This window comes from Gastrolobium bilobum, unplaced genomic scaffold (genome assembly GCF_033153095.1).
Source record: "Gastrolobium bilobum isolate Gb01-03AN ecotype WA unplaced genomic scaffold, APGP_CSIRO_Gbil_v1 utg10838, whole genome shotgun sequence".
Taxonomy (NCBI): domain Eukaryota; kingdom Viridiplantae; phylum Streptophyta; class Magnoliopsida; order Fabales; family Fabaceae; genus Gastrolobium; species Gastrolobium bilobum.
In genome coordinates, this window is record NW_026896694.1 from 135,575 (window position 1) to 157,814 (window position 22,240).

The window sequence follows — 22,240 nt, forward strand, 5'->3', positions numbered from 1 at the left end:
CGTGTCCGAGCGTGTCCGTGTCGGACACGTGTCCGACACGTAAATTTCAAAAAAAATTGCGTGTCCGTGTAACGGAGCATGGGAATGGGTGAAGTACTATGGAGATAAGAGAGAGAAGAGAAAAAAATGGAGTTTACCCACTTTCATATGTCTGCATGGCTAAGGCTACATAATTCATAGCAAGTGAATCCAATATCATGTTACAATGTGAAACCTTAGGGCATTAAATTTATGGATCTTCCTACTTATATGCACTTCACTTAGTCTATTATCATTTAATATAAGACTCATCACACTTGAATATCCCAATAATAACGTAAATCCATAAAAAAATCAGACATTATTATATTTTACTTATTTTGATTATTTAATTATATTTAAATTATATAATGTTAGAAATTAAGAATAGAAATAAAAAATAAAAATAATTTGTATTATGAATTTCATTGACAAAGAAATTCTGAAATCATTTGATGACAAAACAAGCTTTCGCTGTCTTTTTTATTATTATTTTTTAAATCATTTTTTTCATTGTTTACTTGGTTCATAGTTTTCCAGCAATAACCGATATATTGGTCCTAAAAGGAAAATCAATTGCAGGTCACTTCGTTTCCATATTCAGGTCTGATCCTTTTGTTTGTATTTGAAGATTTGTAAAACAAAATTGATAAGTCCCATAGTGTTTTCTGGATACGTCATGTAGTATTTTTTGGATCCAATTATTACATATATTAAATCGGAAAAATATTTCTCTTTTTAAAAGATGTAACTTCATGTCATTTTAGATTTTAACCATTGATTTTCGTCAATCAATGGTTATAATTTATTACGTATTATTAATTAATGAATAATTTTGACTCAATAAATTATAACTGTTAATTGACGGAAATAGACGGATAAGATATAAAATAAATTATATTCTTTAAAACAACAAATATTATTTAATTCAATAGCGGAGTCACAAAAAATTTTGAGGGGAAACAAAATTATAATATAAATTTTTTTTTTGAAGTTATAACTATTTATATGACAAAAAAAATTAAAAATGATATTTATAACTAAAAGTTTATATATATTTTGAAGGGAGACGAACACTCCCACTAACCCCGCATATGTAATTGATACCCTGGCCCTGAGCGTTCTTCCACAACAACGTTGCTTGAATATTGTGTCTTTCTGTCTCTTTCAATGTTCATTCCATCATGGCCAAAGAGACGTATTTTCCTACTTGTTTACATTCTCTGTACTTGCTATAATCTCAATTCTTTTTTTCTTTCTCATACTCGGACTTATTTGTCCTCTATCTTTTTTTTCAATCTTAACATGCCATTTACATTCTTTTTCCAAAAGTGTTTTTTTTTTTTCAAAAAATAAATAATAATAATAACTTGCCAAAATTTTTGAATTAACAATGTACAATTATGTAATGATATCACATAAGCTTTAATAAAAAGAATGCCAATCATACTATTTTTACAAATCCTACACAATCTTTCACATATTTAGTTAAAAGAAAAAGTAACATTCTTTCGGCCTCTTTGGATTCTCTTATTTTTAAGGTAGAAGCTACTTATAAGCTAAAGCTAAAAAAAAGAGCTTAAAAAAATAAGCTAAAAGCTGTTTGGAAATTACGTAAAAATTTTAGCTTAAAAATTAATTAAAAGCACATATTTCAAAAAAATTATCTCTCTCTCTTTATCACTCTTCATTTTTAAAAAAAAAAAACACACAAATCAAGAAAAATAGATAAGAGCTCAAAAAAAAGCTCCTCCTATGAGCTTTTAGTTTTCAGCTTTTTTCTTCATTATAAAAAAGAGAGATTTTCGTTATAAGAGTTTTTCTCAAAACCTGTTTGGCCTAGCTTATGCTTATAAGTAGCTTCTAGCTTAAAAATAAGAGGATCCAAACAGGCACTTTACCTCATAAACAAGGCATAAATCTCAATATTACATTTACACAACCAAAAAAAAAAAAAAAAAGTATTCGAGAAGATTGTAAAAATACTTTGTGAAATTAACACTACCAAAAAAATATTAAATAAATTCTTGACTCGAATTGCCACTTCAACCAACTCGAGGTTAATTCAAGTTTTCTAGTACATATACCAATATGGTCAACTCTTGTGGTTGCAACACAAATTCATAATTTCATATATACTTAATTAATTAACGGTAGCGGCACAATCTGGTAACTTCTTCAATAAACAGTGTTGCTTTCGAAATTTTTAATTGGATAATTTGATAAACTTTAAAACGACTGTAGAATAAAGTTAAACTTAAGGACATGTAATCTAATCTGCCAATTAACAATGTGGAAATATAAAAAAAGTAACTACATACGTTATCATTTTTTGCCGTTACAAATAACTAAATGCATATAAATCCGTGTTCCGTCAACTGAAAAATAATGTGCTTATATTAAGATCAAAATACTACCAACTTCTTAGGAAATTTGACTTTTTCTATGTCTTAAAGTCTCTGAAAAGAAAAATATTAAGACCAATGGCCAATCCATTTTGCCCAGCTTATACATTCTTCAGAGATATTTTAATGCCCTTAAAAGCCACGTACGAAAAAGCCAACAATAGGACAGTGGCCACTACAGAGGGCAGAAATACAAGTACCTATAAACTCCACTAGGCTAAATGCGTGGGTCGGTATAAGATCATGTAAATAATTTTGAGTACACAGAAACGAGCTTTCAACCTTAAAATATGGTTCTTTTTGAGATCATTTCACACTATCTAGTTATTACTTGATATTGTTTTCATTAATTATGTTGTGCCATTGGTTCAAAGAGAATCAAACATTCGACAATAACATTTGGAAATGCAAAGTAGTGATTGGCCAAATCAAGCCAACCAAATAAATGTGTTTGCTAGGAATCTATAGAGTTTGAAGAGTCCCAAACGATTGACCAACCTTGTTCTCCAAATGCAAAATAATGGAAGTAGCATTCCATGTTTGAAACCAAACTCACTTTTTGGGCCTGATTGGAACACCTGACAAAGAAAATAGGATAGGATAACTTATCATATCCTACTTTTATCTCTTGTTTGGTAGGTTAATAGGATATGATTAGCTTATCTTATTGTCTCGTTTTATCCTATCTAATACATGATTTCTTATCCTATGGAAGGAGTTGTGTTAGAATTCAACAGGATAAGATACCAATATTGGATACCCAATATATCCTTACGCTACCTAATATATTTGTATTTATTACATTATATTTTGTTTTTTGTTTTTCCTTTCTCCTTCTACATAATCTTATCAGATTGCTAATCAGGTGCTTATCAAACACAAGACATGATATAGGCTTATCAGCCTCATATCATATTCTACCCTTATTAGCCTCATATCATATCCTACCATTATCCTATCATGTCCACCAAACGAGCCCTTTATGTAGTAGGCTCTCTTTTTTTACCACAATACCTATTTGTTCTCAGCCCAGAAAAGCCACAGGTATTATACAAAACATTATCCGTCACCATATAGTAGTGGTTGAAACTTCTCTTTCTAGTGAATTGGAATGTTAATTTCCACTCATGTCGGGCACTATGAGGATTCTGGCATACATTCACCAGTTAGCTACAATATTAACCTGAAGAGTGCAAACAAGGCACATCCTAGCTAAAGACAAGCATAATATAGTGTTGTAGCTAGAATGAAATGAACCAACAGGGTGCAGCACACCAATCATATCATGACTTTCTACAAGTCACTTCCCATGTGCGCAGTAACTACCATCTGACTCAAATATGTTTTGACCAATGACAACTACTTCAGCATAAGACTAGTATGCTGATGCACCGCATGAGAAGTACAACCTCTAAACTCTTAAAACTACTCGTACAATCCTCAATCTTCATGAATCAAAAGAGCAAAGAAGCACGCCTCTTCTAATAATTGAATCTCAGTAAAAAAAAAAATTAATAAATAAATAAATAGCAGTGCATGATCAAAAATATTTTTTTTGCAGACAAATCAAATAATGAAGTATTTTATTTCCCTAATGCCCACCACTGTCAGCAATGACAAAACATCACATATCAAACACAAATGCTAAAATAACTAACAGACAATAAAATATTAAATGACTAATACGGATAATCAACATGATTTCCTTATCTGCGTGTTTCCTGCACATCCAGATTAAATATATATACTTTACTATCATCGTCAAGTTCTCACAAGCCACAACTATTTATGATAAAATAAAATAAAAATTTATATGCAGCCCAAATAAACCAATGGCAGATGAAGAATTGTAAAAATTATAGGTTGATGAATAATGACTACAACATCAGGATGAATCATCCAGCAAAAATTTCAGCGTGAAAACAAAGGTTCAAGAGAAACAAGATGTTGCATGCAGTGCTCAATCAGAACAATTTTTCCGTGCATAAATCAATCAAAATGATGTTGATTCTTCACTGTTGTCAACCACTGTCAGCATTTATTTATTGTCAAATACCATTTGCACACTGATTCCTCACTGTGGTAGGTTCCTTTTCAACAAATTAAAAGGGTAAGCTTAAGATAACTACCAGGTAACTTCTACTTGCTGAGAAAATGTCCTAGAAAACAGGAAATGGGATCGTGTGATGGGGCTTGAGTTAGTTACTCTTGTTGTGCAGTCCATGCACATAGTCAGACAAGTATGTTGGTGGCCTACGTGGACAATGTGCTGGAAGTACTGATGATGGGTTTGTATCAATATGTCATGATGCACAACAAGTATCATCTCAAATAGTGAATTAATTTCCATAATCATAAATGTAACAAAATAATGAAAGAAATACATGCACAATTTTATTGAAAGTTCAATATGAATAAAGCAACCCATATCCATCATCATGGGGCCAAACTAACCCACACAAAAAATATTATTCAAGCACCGTAATCTACACACTACACTCATTACTTGACAAACCAAACCCATATAGTAAGTTAGTAACCTCAAGGAAAATGCAGAACATACTAATGTATAGTATATGTGGCCAGGATCAGAATGAAGGTTATAATCAATGCAGGAAGGACATTAGTAGCAGACAAATGATTGAAGTTAAGGCATAGAGTAACATGTGGGGAGAAGTCTAGGTTATCATTCCATACTAGAATGCAATCCACGCCTTTTATTACAACCCCTTTAAGCAAAAAGGTTAATTTTGATGTAGAAGAAGTTGCGAGTGTCACAATGCAATAACTAAGCAAGGGACAGGGGCCTTCTTCACTTTGCCTTAAAACTTCAAACACTGTAACTACCAATGTATATTCTTCCCACTCAAACCTTTTACTGTACCCATCATTTCCATGGCATTTCAAATCTCAATTAACGCACACAGAGATAAACCCAAAAGATAAAAATGTAAACTTTCTTCTCAAACAGATTGAAAAATGATTCCTTTAAGTGTACCCAGAGAAAAAATAAATAAAAAGATTTTCATTTGAATATTTGAAAAAGTGATTGAAATACAACATTGTTGCGTTGTTGAAAAGGAAAAAAGGGAGCATTGAGAGAAAAGGGCTTACGGGAACAAGAAGAAGAACATCATAATATACACAGCGCCGCTAGAAGGAGGAGTGTGGAAACGCAGTGAGGTAGAAACACCACACGGGTTGCGAATTCAGAGAAGCCCTAAACACAAGGTCCTGTTAGGAAGTCCATTTTCTGTTTTTTTCAATGTATTAAGCCCATTGCATAAATGAAAGATTGGCCCAATACTAAATTCTAATATTTGTGTAACTTCACAACTCACAAGACATTAGTAGCCAAAAAAATTTAAATATGATTATTTAAAGAGAAAGGTTATACTTCCAACTTTTTTTTACAATCTCTTATAACCATATCTTAACACTGTTGATTTCCGTCAATCAACGGTTATCATTTATTGTGAATTAATAATTAATTAATGAGTTTAATTTACGAAAATCATAACCGGTGATTGACGAAAATCAACGGTGTTAAGATATGGTTGTAAGAGGTTGTAAAAAAAAAGTTGTAAGTATAACCTTCCTCTTATTTAAATAAGAAATTATGAAATTTTGCATTTTGTAATTGGTGGCGCCCAAATAAACTGCATTAGAGTACTTGGTTGTGCATTGTCACAAATGTGACATTAATTTTTTTTTTATAGGTCTTCGTAAGGACTTAAAATCACATAAATATTTGAAGTTTTGTGAACATTAAACTATTTTCTTGTTTAAAAAAAAACTACTTTCATATATATATATAGATGAAGTTTTACTTACAACCTATTTCATCTTATAACCTCTTATAAATATTTTTTTATCTTTGGATCAAAACCAAATCAATATTTATAAAATAACATCAAATAAGAATTGTTGATCTGATTTTGATCCAACTATAAAAAAAACATTTGTAAGATGGAGAAATAGAATGGTCCATGAGCGAAATTTGTAACTGGTGGTAGTGTAAAATCTGTACTGTGAGTTATGAAGATATTAAAAATCACAAAATTGCATGCAATCACAGAAAATTAGAATGCAAAATGCAAGCATAAAATTGAAGAAAATCAAACTCAAGCCCAGCATTAAATACTATGTCAATTTTGCCCCCACTAATGGTGCCTAAGGTTCATGGACAAATACCTCTCAAAATAGAACAGGTTATCTTTGTTTCGATGGTGGCACAACCAGAAGAAACAACACCGACGGACGCAACATACATTAATCAATTGCACAGAATGAATACAAAAATTTTCAAACACATTTTTGATAGAGTTTCGGCATGAGAGAGAAATCAGGAAAAGAATCTATCTTTAATATGATTCCCTTCCTTATTTATAAACCATGATTGGTCGCGATGAATGGTGCCTACTGACAGTGAAGAGTCGTGCCTGTTCGGCAGTGAAAAGTCATGTCTGTTCAACAATGAAAAGACACATCTCTTCATACCCAACTTCTTATTCATAACTTTTGAATTTTATAAAAATTCCTACAGTCTCTCACATGAATAAGAAGTTCACTCTTCATGACTAAATGCATATGAGACTCAATGCAATGTGTGATTGATCAATGAGAAACAATTGCATCGGGACGCAATGCCTTGTACCGTCCCTAATAAGACCTATCGGATTTACTTGGTCAATCGGTGGACGCGATGCCTTGTAATTGTCAACCTTGAAAGTAAACCAAGACAATAGTAAGCACACAATTGTTTCTCGAACGCGGTTGGTCCTCTATTTCTGTCCATTTTAGCCATGGACACCTTGGTTCTGCAAGTTTATTAGAGAATATGGCCTTCTAATATTCTCACGACCCTCACTTCATACTTACATAGGTGATTTATGGCAGTGCACCCCAACACACACTGTCCAAACACATCGGAATCAAAAATCATTAAAAAGCCTACTTGCTTACCTTTTTCTTATACACTGTCATATCTATGAATGAGTATGAGTTTTGAAAAAACTCCACAGTGCTTATCCGTCAATCATCACTTGATTTTCTCTTTGAATCTAGTTTATAGGATCTCCACTCTTCTAGGTAGAGTGTCCACAATGATCAACATTTAATGGCCTTAAACTCATTCCTTTCAATAAACTATAGGTTTGGTGTTTGTCATTTTAAATGACATAAGTTATGTCATTTTAGGAGAGATACAGACACAGAAAAACGGAATCATGGGAGAGAGAAAGTAGGTGGTTTTTTTTTTAATTTAAAATTCAAATTTTCTGTGTTTGTATCTCTCTTAAAATGACATAACTTTCTGTCATTTAAAATGACAAACACTTTTCCCATAAACTATTCATTAACTCCCTAATTACACATTTAGTTAATGGATATGTATTAATACCACTAGAGAGTAATTGCCTCATAGTATCATGTCTTCAATATATACATAGAGATTTACCATTATATACAACACTCTTGCAATTTTGATTGGTACTTTACTATCATAGTGAATGCACATAGTAAAAACTAATTTCAGCCAATTCGAAATACTCCCAAGGAAGTTACATAGCCACTTGGCTACCCCCACCGACTCTGTCCGAGACAATAAATTTTTTCTTCCATGGTCGACCTTGTAATACATGTTTGTTTGGATGATTTTCAAGACACACCACCCCCACCAAGTGTGTACACATACACACTTGTGGACTTGGTGTCACTAGAGTCGGTGATTCAATTTGCATCACAATCGATATGCACCATTATTATGTACATATCCAATGAACACACAGTCCATTGTCTTTAGTCCGAACTTAACCCTTTTTTTCGGTTTCAGAATCGCGACCTTTGTCAAACACCCCATACTTCAAGATAATTTAAGATAGGCTCCCTACCTTTCCATATTTCATAGGAGATGTTCTTAATTTTCTTTTTGGGTACTCTATTAATTATATAGTTTGTCATTAAAATGACTCCCCCTCCCCAAAATTTGTGATAAACCATACATCAACAACATAATATTTATCATTTCTTTCAATATCTAGTTCTTTATATGCAATTGCATTAAATTGCAACACATAAGGAGCAATTGTTTTGTGTATAATACAAAACTCCAAACAAATAATTTCTCAAATGGGTCATCATAAAGAAGGCAATGTTGTCTTAAGATTGTTATAAAAATTGATGATAAATTTGTACAAGACTTCTATGGATAGTAATCGAGATTTGTGATCAAACAATATTATGAATGACATCTACTAACTTTCACCATAAGCAATATTTGAATAATGAGTGAAGATATTCTAACTACCAAAAATTCTCACTACTAACTTACTACCCATTACATCACCATTTGATCAAAGAGAGAGAATGTTAAAAAGTTTTTGAAGAGAGAGAAAATATTAATCTAATGGTGATTAGATAGGTAGTAAGTTAGTAGTACAAAATTTTGGTAGTTAGAATATCCCTCCTCATAATAATATGTGAAAATTGTTTTCAGATTTTGCAAATTGAAATTGCACCATTTGAATTTTCACCAATCAAACACTCAACACAGATTAATATTCAACACAAATTAATATTAAAACATGCAATAACACATAATTAAATTTACCGTATGAAAAGATATGAATGCAACAAAGGAAAAACTTATTAAAATTTTGATTATCTATTTATTTATAAAAAGCGTAGGGTCATGATTGAAAAGACACACTCATTCAAGGATGAAATCACAAACAACATATCTTTTGAAATCAAATTTCTTATTCGTAAAAATAATTAATTTAAAATTAATTCGAACAGAATTTCAACCACCCAAATGATCCTAGTAGCATCATAGATGAATATATATGGGGAGTGCGTAAGCCAAAGAGGCTTTCTCAGGATCAATCCATCGTGGGGCTGGATGTTGTTTGGTCTATACCGGGACTAGGCTGGTTGAAGCTCAATTTTGATGGTGTGTGCAAGTCAAGCCCTTAATTGGAACATTGGTTATCACAACATCTCCAGGATTCTAGATGAGCTACAACAGCTATTGTCCTGCGATCGTAGAGGAAGTTCCACGAGTCATAGTCCTAGCATGATATTGTAAGTATAAACTTTGTTAGAAGACTCATGGGCCGAGACACACCTGTAGTCCACTGATGTTAGAATGAACCAGTCAGTTTGGCGCCATTAAAGGACTCTTCTATAACCTTAGAAGTTATCACATCAACCCAATGAGTATATTTCACTTGGCAACACAGGCTTAGTAAGTGAGAAAATAATTATATTCAATTTCCATCAAATAAATAATTGGAGAGAGGTGAATAATCTTAACTGTGACTAAGCTTTTTCGTACCCAAGAAATTTTATCTGTCTTAAAGAGATAATTAGGATTGATATGAAAAATCTCCTTCTTTTTTTGTTTTTTCATATTTCCCGGTTCAAAATCCAAAAAGATTGTCTATTTATTATAATTAAAATATAAAAAGATTCAGATTTGAGTATCAGTTAAGATTTAAGAGACTATTTACAAAAAAAAAAAAAAAAGACATAAGAGACTGATTAAACAAACAATAGTAAAAATATTAAATAAAAAGTAATATTCAATACATTAAAAATATAAAAAAATTTTAACACTCTCATATCTTAAAAGTATTTTTAAAACATAGTTTGATATACGCATTATAAATGCACATCAATTCAGGTCAGGCTAGGATTCGCGCTTTCTTCTAAAGCAAAAGCGCAAAAAAATAAAAAAAATAAAAATCGGCGTATCCCTTTGCCAAATTGCTTGCATTCCCTAACTCCTGGAAAAAAGAACAAAAAGAAAAAAACGCACACGTCATGGAACGTTATTTCTCTGTTTTATTTTAATATTTATCTTTTTCAAAAGGAATATCTTTTAAACTGATTTTCGCGAAATCGAAAATTCGAAATTGAATCTGTTCTATTTTTTGTTTTTTTTGAGTTACCCAACCTTAATTATCTCTTTGAGCCCACATATCCAAAAATGCATTCAGCGGGAATTGAACACATATCCAACCCCACTAACTCAGCGCCAAGTTACCAACTGAGCTGCACCCATTGGGTGAATATGTTCTATTCTATCAACCAAATCAAATCATATTTTAAATGTTATTTATTTGTTTATATATTTTATTTATTTATTTATCTATTTGATTTTCTATATAAACAAATAAATTAATAAATTTCCCAACACACCTTTCTTTTGTTTTTGGACGGACCCGTTACTTGTGTTACGCATACATACACACATTAGCTTCTGCTTCTTTCTTTTATTTTTTTCTCTCCGCCAATTCAAATTGCTTGTTTCTCGGGAAAATTTTCACGTTGCGTTTTCCCGGGAATTCTTCTTCTGCGTTGTTCTCCGCTAATCTTTTCGGAGATCGAATCTTGCGAAATCCTCTTTTTCTCTCTTTTTTGTTTTTTTTGTTTTTGTGTTTTCCTGTGAGTTTTCTCACAAGGGAAAAACCGCTGAGAGTTTTCGTTTTTGATTCATTGGTGGGTGGCTTCATTGTTTCGATTTAGGGTTTTGTAATCGGATTTCTGCGGGTCTCGGGGTTGCAAGATTGGTGAAAGATTGGAAAGCTGTGATAATTGGATAATTATCCGTGCCTCGGGAGTTTTCGGTCCCGAATTGTGGGATTCTTGGCTGCGTTGCTTCGATTTCGATGTGAAATTAGGGTTTTGGGGATGATTACAACATGATAATTAAGCGGACTATGAAAACTGAAATGCCGAACCTGAAACGGTGTAAACTGGACGAGGCAGATTCCGAGGGTAAGAAAAAGCGAAGGGTGAATGGGTTTTACTCTCTTGGTATGCCTGGTGATGCTGAAGATTTTAGTAGCGGTTCTGGCTCTTGGAGCAGTGAAGGTTCGTACTGGGGTGGTGGTGTTGGTGGGGGTGGTGAGGTTCAGTCTAATTCAAATTCTGTAAGGTTGAATGGCAAGACGGTGCAAGGCCGGGGCTCCCAAGCGCCGCGGCCTCCGCTGTTGCGGTCGTCGCGTGGCCGCGTTCAAATGCTTCCTTCGAGGTTCAGTGACTCAGTTATTGATAATTGGAAGGATCGAGGAATCAAAACGGAGGATGGAGACTCCATCTTTGATGAAGATTATAGGGAGGGTATTAGTGCAAAGGTATTTGTAAAACTGGATAAGAGTGATAACCACCATGGCTTGGAAAATTCTGATTTGGGTGGCATAGGTTTAAATGGTTTTGATAAAAAGGAGAATGCTGATTCGTCTAGTATCAGGACGGTGAAAACTGATAGTAATACGTCTGGTATTAGCTTTGAAGGTGTAGACCAAAAGCCTAATGGGAATGCTGGAAAGAGGAAAGAGGTTTACAAGCCTGAGGATTTTGCTTTGGGTGATATAGTTTGGGCAAAATGTGGGAAGAGATATCCTGCTTGGCCTGCTCTAGTCATTGATCCCATCTTGGAGGCTCCCAAATCCGTGCTGAGTTGTTGTGTTCCCGGTGCACTGTGCGTTATGTTTTTTGGTTATTCCAAAAATGGAACGCAAAGGGTAAATTTTTTTTCTCTATATCTTGTTTATGGTCTTAAATTTGAGTTATTAATTTTGGGTTTTAGTGTTGAGATCTAAAAGAATGATGATGGGCAGGACTATGCATGGGTGAAGCAGGGAATGGTATTTCCGTTCTTGGAATTCATGGACAGGTGTGTGGTTAAACGATACTGGCTGTGCAGTTGTTTTCTGTAAGAATATTGGGCATTTAATGAATAAATATTTATGGCTTTTTTCAGGTTCCAGGGGCAGACGCGGTTGTACAAGAGCAAACCAAGTGACTTTCGCATGGCACTGGAAGAGGCAATGTTGGCAAAAGATGATTTTCTTGAATCACAGTTGGAAGCAGAGGAAGAAGTAACTACTGTAAAAGCTCATCCTGATGGACTTACAGAGGCCACGGGTTCATGTTTTGATCAGGAATATTACTGCGAGGGTCAGGTGAGTTTATTTATTTATTTATTTTTTCATTTTGTGCTTTTTATCAACGTTACTAGATGAGAGCATTTACAAAGAGGCTTTCGTCGTGTTGAGTTGTAGCTAACATAGGCTGCGCGGTAGTCAATATTTATTTATGGAGGAAGGACTAAGGAGTGCCTATGACATATACTCGTTAGCCACCGGCGGAGCTAGAAAAAGAAAAAAACCTGGGGAGCCGACAAAGAAAAACTAACATTGAGGGGGGCCTAGCTTAGAAAAATTATTTATTATTTTTTAAAAAATGTTAATAGAAATCTACTATTCATAATAATAAAAAATTATTAATTAGAAATCTAATTTTCTTATAATTATGAGGATCAGCCTTGGAGCAGCGGTAAGATTGATCCTTGCAACCTGAAGGTCATTAATTCGAGTCTAAGAAATAGTCTCTTTGCAAAAATATAACGATAAGGTTACGTACAATTGACACTCATCCCTACCCTATCAAGTTGAGGAGTCTTGTGCACCGAGATTTGCCTTTATACTATTTTTAAAATTATATTACAAATATACTATTATTAAAATTAGCCAAATCCCCTCTCAACCATAAGGAGGTACTGCCCATGTCTGTAGGCTTATATGGTCACTCTCTACTTGTTTGTCTTAGAAATAGGAATCATGTTTGAATATGACACATGGAGTGATATGCAAAAAGAAGTGAATAACCTATTACAATTGAGCTAATCATCAAAGGTTCAAATTATGCGCATGAAAGCTATCTGTCATATGCGCAAGTAAGGTTTTCTTGTTTTTCATGGCTAAAATGCAAGTTTATCTATCATATGTTGCTTTGTCCTGCAGTGATAGTTACTCTGAAAAACAGAGCTTTATAATAATTTACTGTATAAAAATGTATCTCTTATAGACTGGTTATTTGTAATTTTTTATCCACTGAATATTTTGTGCAGGATACAAGATCTTGTGCTGGCTGTGGTTTGATGTTGCCATGCAAAACCATGAAGAAGATTAAGGATTCAAGCTGTGCGCCTCAATTTTATTGCAAACATTGTGCTAAGGTTATGCAGAATAGTTCATTTATAATGCTTTCGAAGTTTTCACTAAATACTTTTGTAGCAGATATTTGATTTTCAATTTTTTTTATGCTGCTACAGTTACGTAAATCAAAGCAATATTGTGGCGTTTGCAAAAAGATTTGGCACCATTCAGATGGTGGGAATTGGGTGAGATAGTCTGTTTTGTTTATTTTATTCAATTTATTTAACATTTGTTTCAGTCAACTTGAAATTTGATATCTATTGGGGCTGAACTCTTTGAATCAGGTATGCTGTGATGGTTGTAATGTTTGGGTGCATGCCGGGTGTGCTAAAATTTCCAGCAAACTTTTAAAGGTGTTGTATTGTGGTTTATATGGCGCTACCATTCTCTTTTCTCTGAATTTATTTTTTAATTTCCCTGGTTCACGACGTGACAGAAGATAAATGACTGGCTTTTGGTTGCAGGATCTGGAAAATACAGATTACTATTGTCCAGATTGCAAGGGAAAATTCATTTGTAACTCACCAGCATCACAAACATACAAGTCCAAAATCAAGTATGTGGTGATTATCTGTTGCTTCCTTTTCTCTTCTATTAGGGGTATTCAGCATTTAATTTTGTTCTTTTTATCTTATGATATCTTTTGAGACAGTTCAATAGAGAAGAGCCAAAAACCTATGATACCTGAGAAGGTAACGGTGGTGTGCAATGGCATGGAAGGAATTTACATCCCAAATCTTCATTTGTAAGCCTTCAACACTTCTTGCATGCTATGGGATTGATATGATTCAAATATTCTGGCTTTCTATATGTGATGAAAAGAAAGGATTTTATATTCTCTCCCTTTGCTGTCTTAAATTCGTATTTCTGGAGATGCTCTCTTTGCATTTCTTCATTTTTGTCTTCTCTTTTGCCCCCAGGAATTTCCTAAGGAAGTTTCTGTGTGAATATACTTTTTTCTTCAAACGAATGCATATGCATTTATTTTATTTATGATTGTAGTTGACTATTACATTAGCATTTATCCAGTATTATCTTGAAAACATAACTACCTTCAATCTATGAGTTTGTTATCAATCAGACTAGTTTCTATACTAGGAAAACAGTTTATGAGAATTGAGAAAAATAAAAGAAACTTAGGTGAATGGATATTATTTCTTTCTAGAAGAAGTCTGTTGAGCTGCTTGTGATTGCATTTTTTTGCAGAGTTATGTGCAAGTGTGGCTCTTGTGGTTCAAGGAAGCAGACCCTGACTGAATGGGAAAGACATACAGGTTGCAGAGCCAAAAAATGGAAACATAGTGTGAAAGTTAAAAGTACAATGCTACCGCTAGAAAACTGGGTATGCATTAGTTCTTGCTATGTTAGATACATGCCAAATCTTTCTGGTGGATTCTGTTTTGGATGGTTTTGTTATTATGTTTTGCTTCTTTCTTATTTTTGACTTAACTCAAATTACTTCAGATCACAGAAAACGTTTCACAAAATGGAGTTCCCCAGCAGTTAGATCAGCAGCAGGTGCTTGCTTTTTTGCAAGGTAAATGTGCATTTCATGTAAACTTTTACTTACTGAAGCTTTCGTTTCTTTTAGTTGACCAGGTCTTATGGCATTTCACAGATGCACGCTTTCCCCTATATATATCTTTAATGGAAGAGATTTAATTTACATTTACCTTATTGTCACAGAGAAGTATGAGCCAGTTCATGCAAAATGGACAACAGAAAGATGTGCCATTTGCAGATGGGTTGAAGATTGGGAAGATAACAAAATTATTATCTGCAACAGGTGATTTCACTATTGTTCATGATCTTTGTCCCTAAGATGTAGAATTATTGGGGATGTTTAGTATTTCATTTCAAATTTATGAGGCTTTAAAGGTATTAATGTTGATTAATATATGTTGTTCATTGTGCAGGTGCCAAATAGCAGTCCACCAAGAATGCTATGGAGCAAAGAGTGTTCAGGATTTTACTACTTGGGTTTGTAGAGTATGTGAAACTCCTGATGTTGAGAGAGAGTGTTGCCTTTGTCCAGTAAAAGGCACGTCACATTTAGTATTTTGAGCAGTCTGAACTCTTGCTATTCATATGTCTGTGTGCTATAATGTTTAGTTCTGTATAAAAGTAATAAATGGCGGATCCGGCACTCTAATTCTCAGGTGGAAAAGGAGGCCTTTTTCATTCATATCAGGAATTGACCTTCTGTCTAATATTCAAAAACTTTGCTTGACTTTGGTGGACCGTCAATCTCTACTGTAACCATTCCCCCCTTCCCCATTTTCACGTAGTTAAAGGAGAATGAGCCTGATTCAAATGTGATTGTAGTTATGTAAAAGGCCCAACATTATCAATTTGCTATTTGCATTTGCATTGTGTTTTTCCTGCTCCTTATATTTATCTTCCATGGTAAGTTCTGTGATCCAGTGCTAACTTGCTTTTACTGTATGGGAAAAAAATGCTTTGCAGGTGGTGCACTAAAGCCAACTGATGTTGAGATGTTGTGGGTTCATGTAACATGCGCTTGGTTTCGTCCTGAAGTTGTTTTCCAAAACCATGAGGCCATGGAACCTGCCTTAGGAATCCTCAGAATTCCTCCTAATTCCTTTGTTAAGGTAAAATGCTGGGCTAAAAGTTGATCTTGGCTTTTGTGAACATGTGGTTTCAGCTATATAATATGACTGAAAATGTAATTTGGGTGATTCCAAATTACATTTGGCTGACAAGCTAAAATGCACCAGAATGCATTTTGGCTATGATGTAGTGATTTATCTCTAATAAAGTCAATATCTTTTCACAAAATGAAATGTACTTTTGGTTATGCTATTCTTACAAAACTCAATTGCTTCCAAATTGCTTTTGGATGACTATTCCCAAACATAAAAATGGATTCTTTCAAAATACTTTCTGATCAAAAATAATTCTACATTAGTTATCCAAATATGCACCATATAACCTTACGACTTCAATTATGTTTTTTTTTTCATATTGTTTAGTAAGATGGTGGCAGGTTGTTATGTAATCACTAGGCTCTCCCTTTTTTCTTATTTCTTTTATGTTTGGCTGGGCTGTACTAAAAAACTTGTGTACATTTTCTTGTCCACTGCGACTGCAGACTTGTGTGATCTGTAAACAAAGCCATGGTTCCTGTACAACTTGCTGCAAGTGTGCTACTCATTTTCATGTGACGTGCGCATCAAGAGCGGGATATAGTACGGAAGTAAGTTTCGCTTCTTCTAAGCATGAATAGATTGATCTGAAGTAGTTTTTTTTTTCTGGATTTGTTTTTTCCCCCTTAGTTTATCTCTTTCTTTTGAAGGGCATGAGGCAGGAGCATCCTTTATGCTTTCACCTTAAATTAATAATTTGCTACGGTGGTTTGAATTTAATTATATCAGGATTACAAGAGCTGGGGAAATATATTAATATTGTTTAAACTTACAGTTGCATTCTGTGGAGAAGAATGGGACTCAAATAACAAAGAAGTTAATATACTGTGCAGTTCACAGGTTTGAGCTCTGGTGATGTAATTATATCTAAAGTTATTTTCATCGTTTTTTATAAGGTAGTTTTATTTGTTAATTCCATCTCAGGGTCCCAAATCCAGATTCAGTACTGGTTGTACATACATCCCTGGGGGTTTTCTCTCCCAGAACTTCAATCCAAAATCATAAAGGATCCTTAAGGGGATCAAGACTGGTTTCATCAAAGAATGTAGAGCTTAATGAATATTCATCCACTGAAAATAACAAGGTTGAGCCACTGTCTGCTGCCAGATGTCGTGTGTACCAAAGGTCTCCTAATAAGGTGATTATTCTTAATATACTATTATGATCATAATAGTATATTAATTGTTCTAGTCTTTTGCTCTTATTATGTTTTGTTTTACTTATAGTCAATCACTTTTGGTATTTTTAAATGCCAATTGTTAATTTCAAATGTGCTAATCACTTACATTATCTATTTTTTTCCATTTGGTCTCTTTCAATACATTTACTCCCATATTGCCAGAGGGCTGATTTGCCAATAATTCACTTACTGAGGGGACCCAGCCTTCATTCTTTAGGTGCAATAACTCAATTGAACAGCTATAAGGTAATCTTCATGGCTAACATTATATATGTTAAACCTTTTGCTTTTGAAATAAATAACCTAATCTTGCTGAGTTGTGACTGTAATATGTGGAAAAAAAAAGTTAATTTGTTGTCTTATAATCTTGCTTTGTGATAGGATGCTGAAGATTCTAAAGCATTTACTTCTTTCAAGGAACGTCTTGACCATTTACAGGTAAATCATATCTCTCAATTCAATATATTTAATCATTTAATTTGTTTATCTCAATTTGTTTTAATTTCAAATCATATATCCTTTTTTTTGTTTGTATTCAATTTTTATGTTTGGGTTTTTCAGAAAATGGAAAAACTTAGAGTTTGCTTTGGAAAATCGGGTATTCATGGATGGGGCCTCTTTGCTCGTAGAGATATACAAGAAGGAGAGATGGTAATTTACTATATTAATTTAAGATGGTCACTGAAGTGTAAGATAAATACCATGCTGCAGCTTCTTCTGAAAGCATTAAGTTCATGCTTGTTATGTTTGTCTACAGGTTGTTGAGTATCGTGGTGAGCAGGTAAGGCGTAGTGTTGCTGATCTCAGGGAAGCAAAATACCGTTCAGAAGACAAAGATTGCTATGTTAGTCTCTTGATTAAGATTGTTTCTAACATCTGTCTATACGCACACTTTCTTTGTTTTGCTTGATCCAGTGAAGCCTGTTTTATAGTCATTTAAACTATTATCATGTTTCATTTTGCTCTTTTAACCCTATATTTGGTTCAAATGCTTTTTCTAGACAGGTTCATGATTTCTGTTAACATTTGAATTCATTTACTCCTAATCTAACACCAAACAAAAATTATGCAGCTGTTCAAGATCAGTGAGGAAGTGGTAATTGATGCAACGCACAGGGGCAATATTGCACGTTTAATAAACCATTCTGTAAGTCATTACTGGACTCTGCTGTAACCTTGTGGATCTTATCTTTGTTTTTCTTTATTTATATTTTATGGCATGCCCCGTGAAGTTGCTCAATGCTTTTTTGGGTATGAAAGGAGGGTTGGAGTGCCTGGTGGCTATTGCTCTCAGCAACGAAGGCTCTTAATCTAAATTCAGATTGTATTAGGCTGCTAGATGAACCTGATCTGGTTTTATACAGATGCTAGTTGATTTTCTTGTCCTTTGTTCCTCTGTCAGATTGCATTAGATTATGAATATTGTATGAGTTTGAAAATTTTATGATTCAAGCACAATCATGCATTATGTGGTTTTACATAAGAGAATACTGCAATGGCAAAAAAAGGAAAATACTAATGTTCAACCTGATTTGCTTCAGTGCATGCCAAACTGCTACGCAAGGATTATGAGCTTGGGTGATCAGGAGAACCGGATTGTTCTTATTGCCAAGACCAATGTTTCTGCTGGTCAAGAGCTAACGTACGGTTTGTTGTGTTTTCATATCTTTTAATGTGTGCTCACATATGCAAACATGCAAATTGGGATGTGTGGTATACTAATTTCTTAGGCATGAAAAATCTGATTAATCTGACATAAATAACTTTTATTTTTCTCTGATGTTGCAACAGGTATGATTACTTGTTCGATCCAGATGAGCAGGATGAACTGAAAGTTCCCTGCTTTTGCAAAGCCCCCAATTGTAGGAAATTTATGAACTAGGTTCCCCATTTTTTGTTCTAGGAGCAATTGCAGTTACCTAACCATAGAGTAAACATTTGTCCATTGAGCCTTTTTTTTATTATAATTTTTTAATTTTTTTACAAGTTCAGTATAATTTGTATATCATTTTTGTTATATAATAAAATAGAAAAATTCTGAGGAATTGAGCTGGAGGCAATTTTGTAACTTGCCACATGGTTCCTCTATATAAACCCAAATTGTTTTGACATTTCAGGCTTTGCAAAAGAAAATTCAATATTGGGATTGGAGTTTATCAGTCAGGACCAATGTTTTAGAAAAAGAATCAAAGAAACCGTTGTGCCTAATGATATTGGGTGTTTGATAGAAGTAGTAATTTTTTATTTCGTACTAAAGTTTTTTGGAAATTGGGAAACTCAATCTCAATTATACATGTAAATTGGTCCTCACAACATAATAGAGAGTAATCAGATTGAAAATATGGCTGTGTTTGATTGTGATTAACTTTTTTTTTCCCCTTAAAATTGTTTTATAGAATGTAATGAAATATGTATTTTTTTTTTTGTTTTGAGAGTTAAAAATCAAAATATAAAATAAAAATAACTTATATTATGTTTTTTAAATTTTATTTTAAAAATAAAAAAATAAGGGTAAATTACATATTACCCCCTTATACTTGTATCATGTTTCAAAAGACCACCTTGTACTTTACATTGTTGCAATTAATCTCCTTGTACATATCTGTTAAAATTTCTCCTCACCCCATTAATCCATCACGTGCTTCGGGTTGAACGCCTCAATGTTAAAAGAATATTTATAACTTATGTCATCTCTTTTGACTTTGGTTGTCTTCTCATCTCACCTCCATTTCTTCTCCCCTTTATTTTCTTCTCATCTCACCTCCTTGTCTTCTCAAATATGTTCATTCAACTAACGAAAGAAATTTTTTATACATCCAGGGACTTATTTCCACGTGGGTCATGTGAATCAGATTCAAAAAAAAAAACTCTTCGATCTGCAAACAGTAATTGGTCGTAAAGAAGGAGCTCACCTAAGTGAGATGGAAGTTCTTTCTATCAGATGGGTAATTTTTATAATTATTAATTGAAATATGATAAATCATTTATATTACCAAATAAATTTAATTGTTTGATCAAGTTACTGAAACAAGGATTCTTCAGCTAAAAAAATGCTCCTTAAATTGATGAATTAAGAATCAACAATTTGGTTGATTAACTAGACATAAAATAGTTGGATGTAAGACGCATAGCATGAACATTTGAATTTTTAAGAGACATAAATGCAAAGACATATCATGTTAATTGTAGAAATCTTATTCCACAAGCCTGAACATCTGCAACAAACTTTTAGGTAATTAGCAAATTTTTTGCTGAAACTAATTGATGCAGTGATTTTACATTGCTCCATCCTATCACCTTGTTGTTTGTCATCCATATTGGCTACACAACTGAGGTCAATGATTCATGAACTTCATCCATGGGAAGTGGACTCCTAAAGCAAGAGTGTTAGAGTTACATCTTGTGCAATCACTTCTTGATAAAAAAAATAAGACTTATATACATATGCATGAGTACATTGCGTGTCAGATTTCATTCATGATTTAAGGTATAAGGCAGTCAAAACAAAATACCTATGTGCTAAAAAGATTAATACCATAAAAAATCTCTACAAGAGTGTTAAAGTTACAATTTGTAAAAATGATGGAGGTGAGAATGGGTTAGGGGTTAGGGCTCCTTAACCTTTGTAAAAACGGGGTAATTTTCAAAAGGAAAGGGATTGAATTAATACCAAGTGAGAAGCACGTGATCGATTAACGGAGTGTGAAGAAATTTTAACAAATATGCTTATTTGTTAAAATCATATAATTTAAGAAGGTTAATTATAACAAAGTAAACTATAAGGTGGTATTTTGAAACATAACACAAGTAAAGGGGGTAATGTGTAATTTACCCAAAAAATAATTATAATTTTTATTTTTATTTTTTTATAAAATAGGTCTTATTAAACGGGTTTTTTTCTTCTAAAATTTAAGAAATAGGTAAAGGATATACTTACCACCAAAAAAGTTTACCACCTTTACCACTAATCTAATCATCGTTGATTTTCGTCAATCTAACGGTTATAATTTGTTGGAAATTATTGGGTCGTATTTATTAATTAATTATTAATTCCCAATAAATTCAATAAATTATAACCGTTAGATTGACGGAAATCAACGATAAAGGTGATAATTTTTGTTGTTGATAAGTATATCTGCCTCTTTAAAATATTGTTTTTGGAAACAAATTTCACCCTAATTCTTTTGGATCGCTGAACTCCTTGGTTGGGTTTTGATTGTAAAATATTGGTGAGTACTATTGTCTTTTGTTTATGTTATGCTACTTAATGAGATCAATGAAATATGACATTAATTGTGAGTCTTTATTAAAGGAGTATCGTGGTTAATTAGTGTTTGCATGAATAATTAATGAAGCGCAATTTTTAGTGGTACGTAGTAGAGTTGTAACTTGTAAGATTTGATCACTGTGAACTAATTTATATATAAAGTTTACAGTTTATATATAAATCGAATTTCATAGCTTAAGTTTTGATTGTCATTTTTTTGCATTCATTAATTCGATTAGATTTCTAAATGCATTCTAATCTCATCTTTTAGATATAATAACAACACAACGGGTGAAATCTAGAACTTCTTACAAAATTTAAATTTGATAATGAACCAAGTTTCGTTAACATTTTTATTTATTATTTTAATAAGTTGAAAGTCAGGAGAAATTCTTATGTAGATAAATGCATGTTGTTTCAGTTTTTTTAGGATATTCATTTTTTCAAGGAAAAAACGTTTATTCTTTTAAAAGATATAAATTTGTGTCATTTTAGATCCTGATCAGACCAAATACACTAAGGGCTGGCTAATATGTATTAGGCCTAATCACACACGGTTGAGATGGAGATGATGTTCGTTGTTGTGGGCTTGAAGTGGTTGTGAATCTGTTCGTCTTTGTCCTTTGCTTGTAGCACGATAAGTCCGGATGAGGGTACCTGCGAAGACACTCCGATGCTTAGTCAGTATCAAAGACATG

At 33.2% G+C, this 22,240-nt stretch overlaps 1 protein-coding gene across 1 annotated transcript; it reads left to right on the forward strand.

Annotated features, from left to right (window-relative positions):
* Window positions 1-10,747: 10,747 nt before the first annotated feature.
* Window positions 10,748-19,387, forward strand: LOC133301472 (histone-lysine N-methyltransferase ATX3-like). Its single transcript, XM_061501102.1, has 23 exons — window positions 10,748-11,953; window positions 12,050-12,105; window positions 12,193-12,394; window positions 13,342-13,449; window positions 13,546-13,614; window positions 13,714-13,782; window positions 13,894-13,985; window positions 14,082-14,174; window positions 14,636-14,792; window positions 14,894-14,966; window positions 15,116-15,215; window positions 15,346-15,470; window positions 15,896-16,041; window positions 16,542-16,646; window positions 16,871-16,935; window positions 17,020-17,233; window positions 17,438-17,521; window positions 17,657-17,713; window positions 17,837-17,926; window positions 18,033-18,119; window positions 18,348-18,422; window positions 18,817-18,917; window positions 19,067-19,387. Exons 1-23 carry the CDS (start codon window positions 11,129-11,131, stop codon window positions 19,155-19,157), a joined length of 3,084 nt encoding a protein of 1,027 aa, XP_061357086.1. The 5' UTR covers window positions 10,748-11,128; the 3' UTR covers window positions 19,158-19,387.
* Window positions 19,388-22,240: the final 2,853 nt, after the last annotated feature.

What these genes read in the sequence shown, in the direction of transcription:
- LOC133301472 (XM_061501102.1), top strand. Translation starts at nt 11,129, where the DNA reads ATGATAATTAAGCGGACTATGAAAACTGAAATGCCGAACCTGAAACGG. An exon ending in TATGCATTAGTTCTTGCTAT is followed by an intron (nt 14,793 to 14,893) that starts GTTAGATACATG and finishes AAATTACTTCAG; the next exon opens with ATCACAGAAAACGTTTCACA. An exon ending in GGTGCTTGCTTTTTTGCAAG is followed by an intron (nt 14,967 to 15,115) that starts GTAAATGTGCAT and finishes TTATTGTCACAG; the next exon opens with AGAAGTATGAGCCAGTTCAT.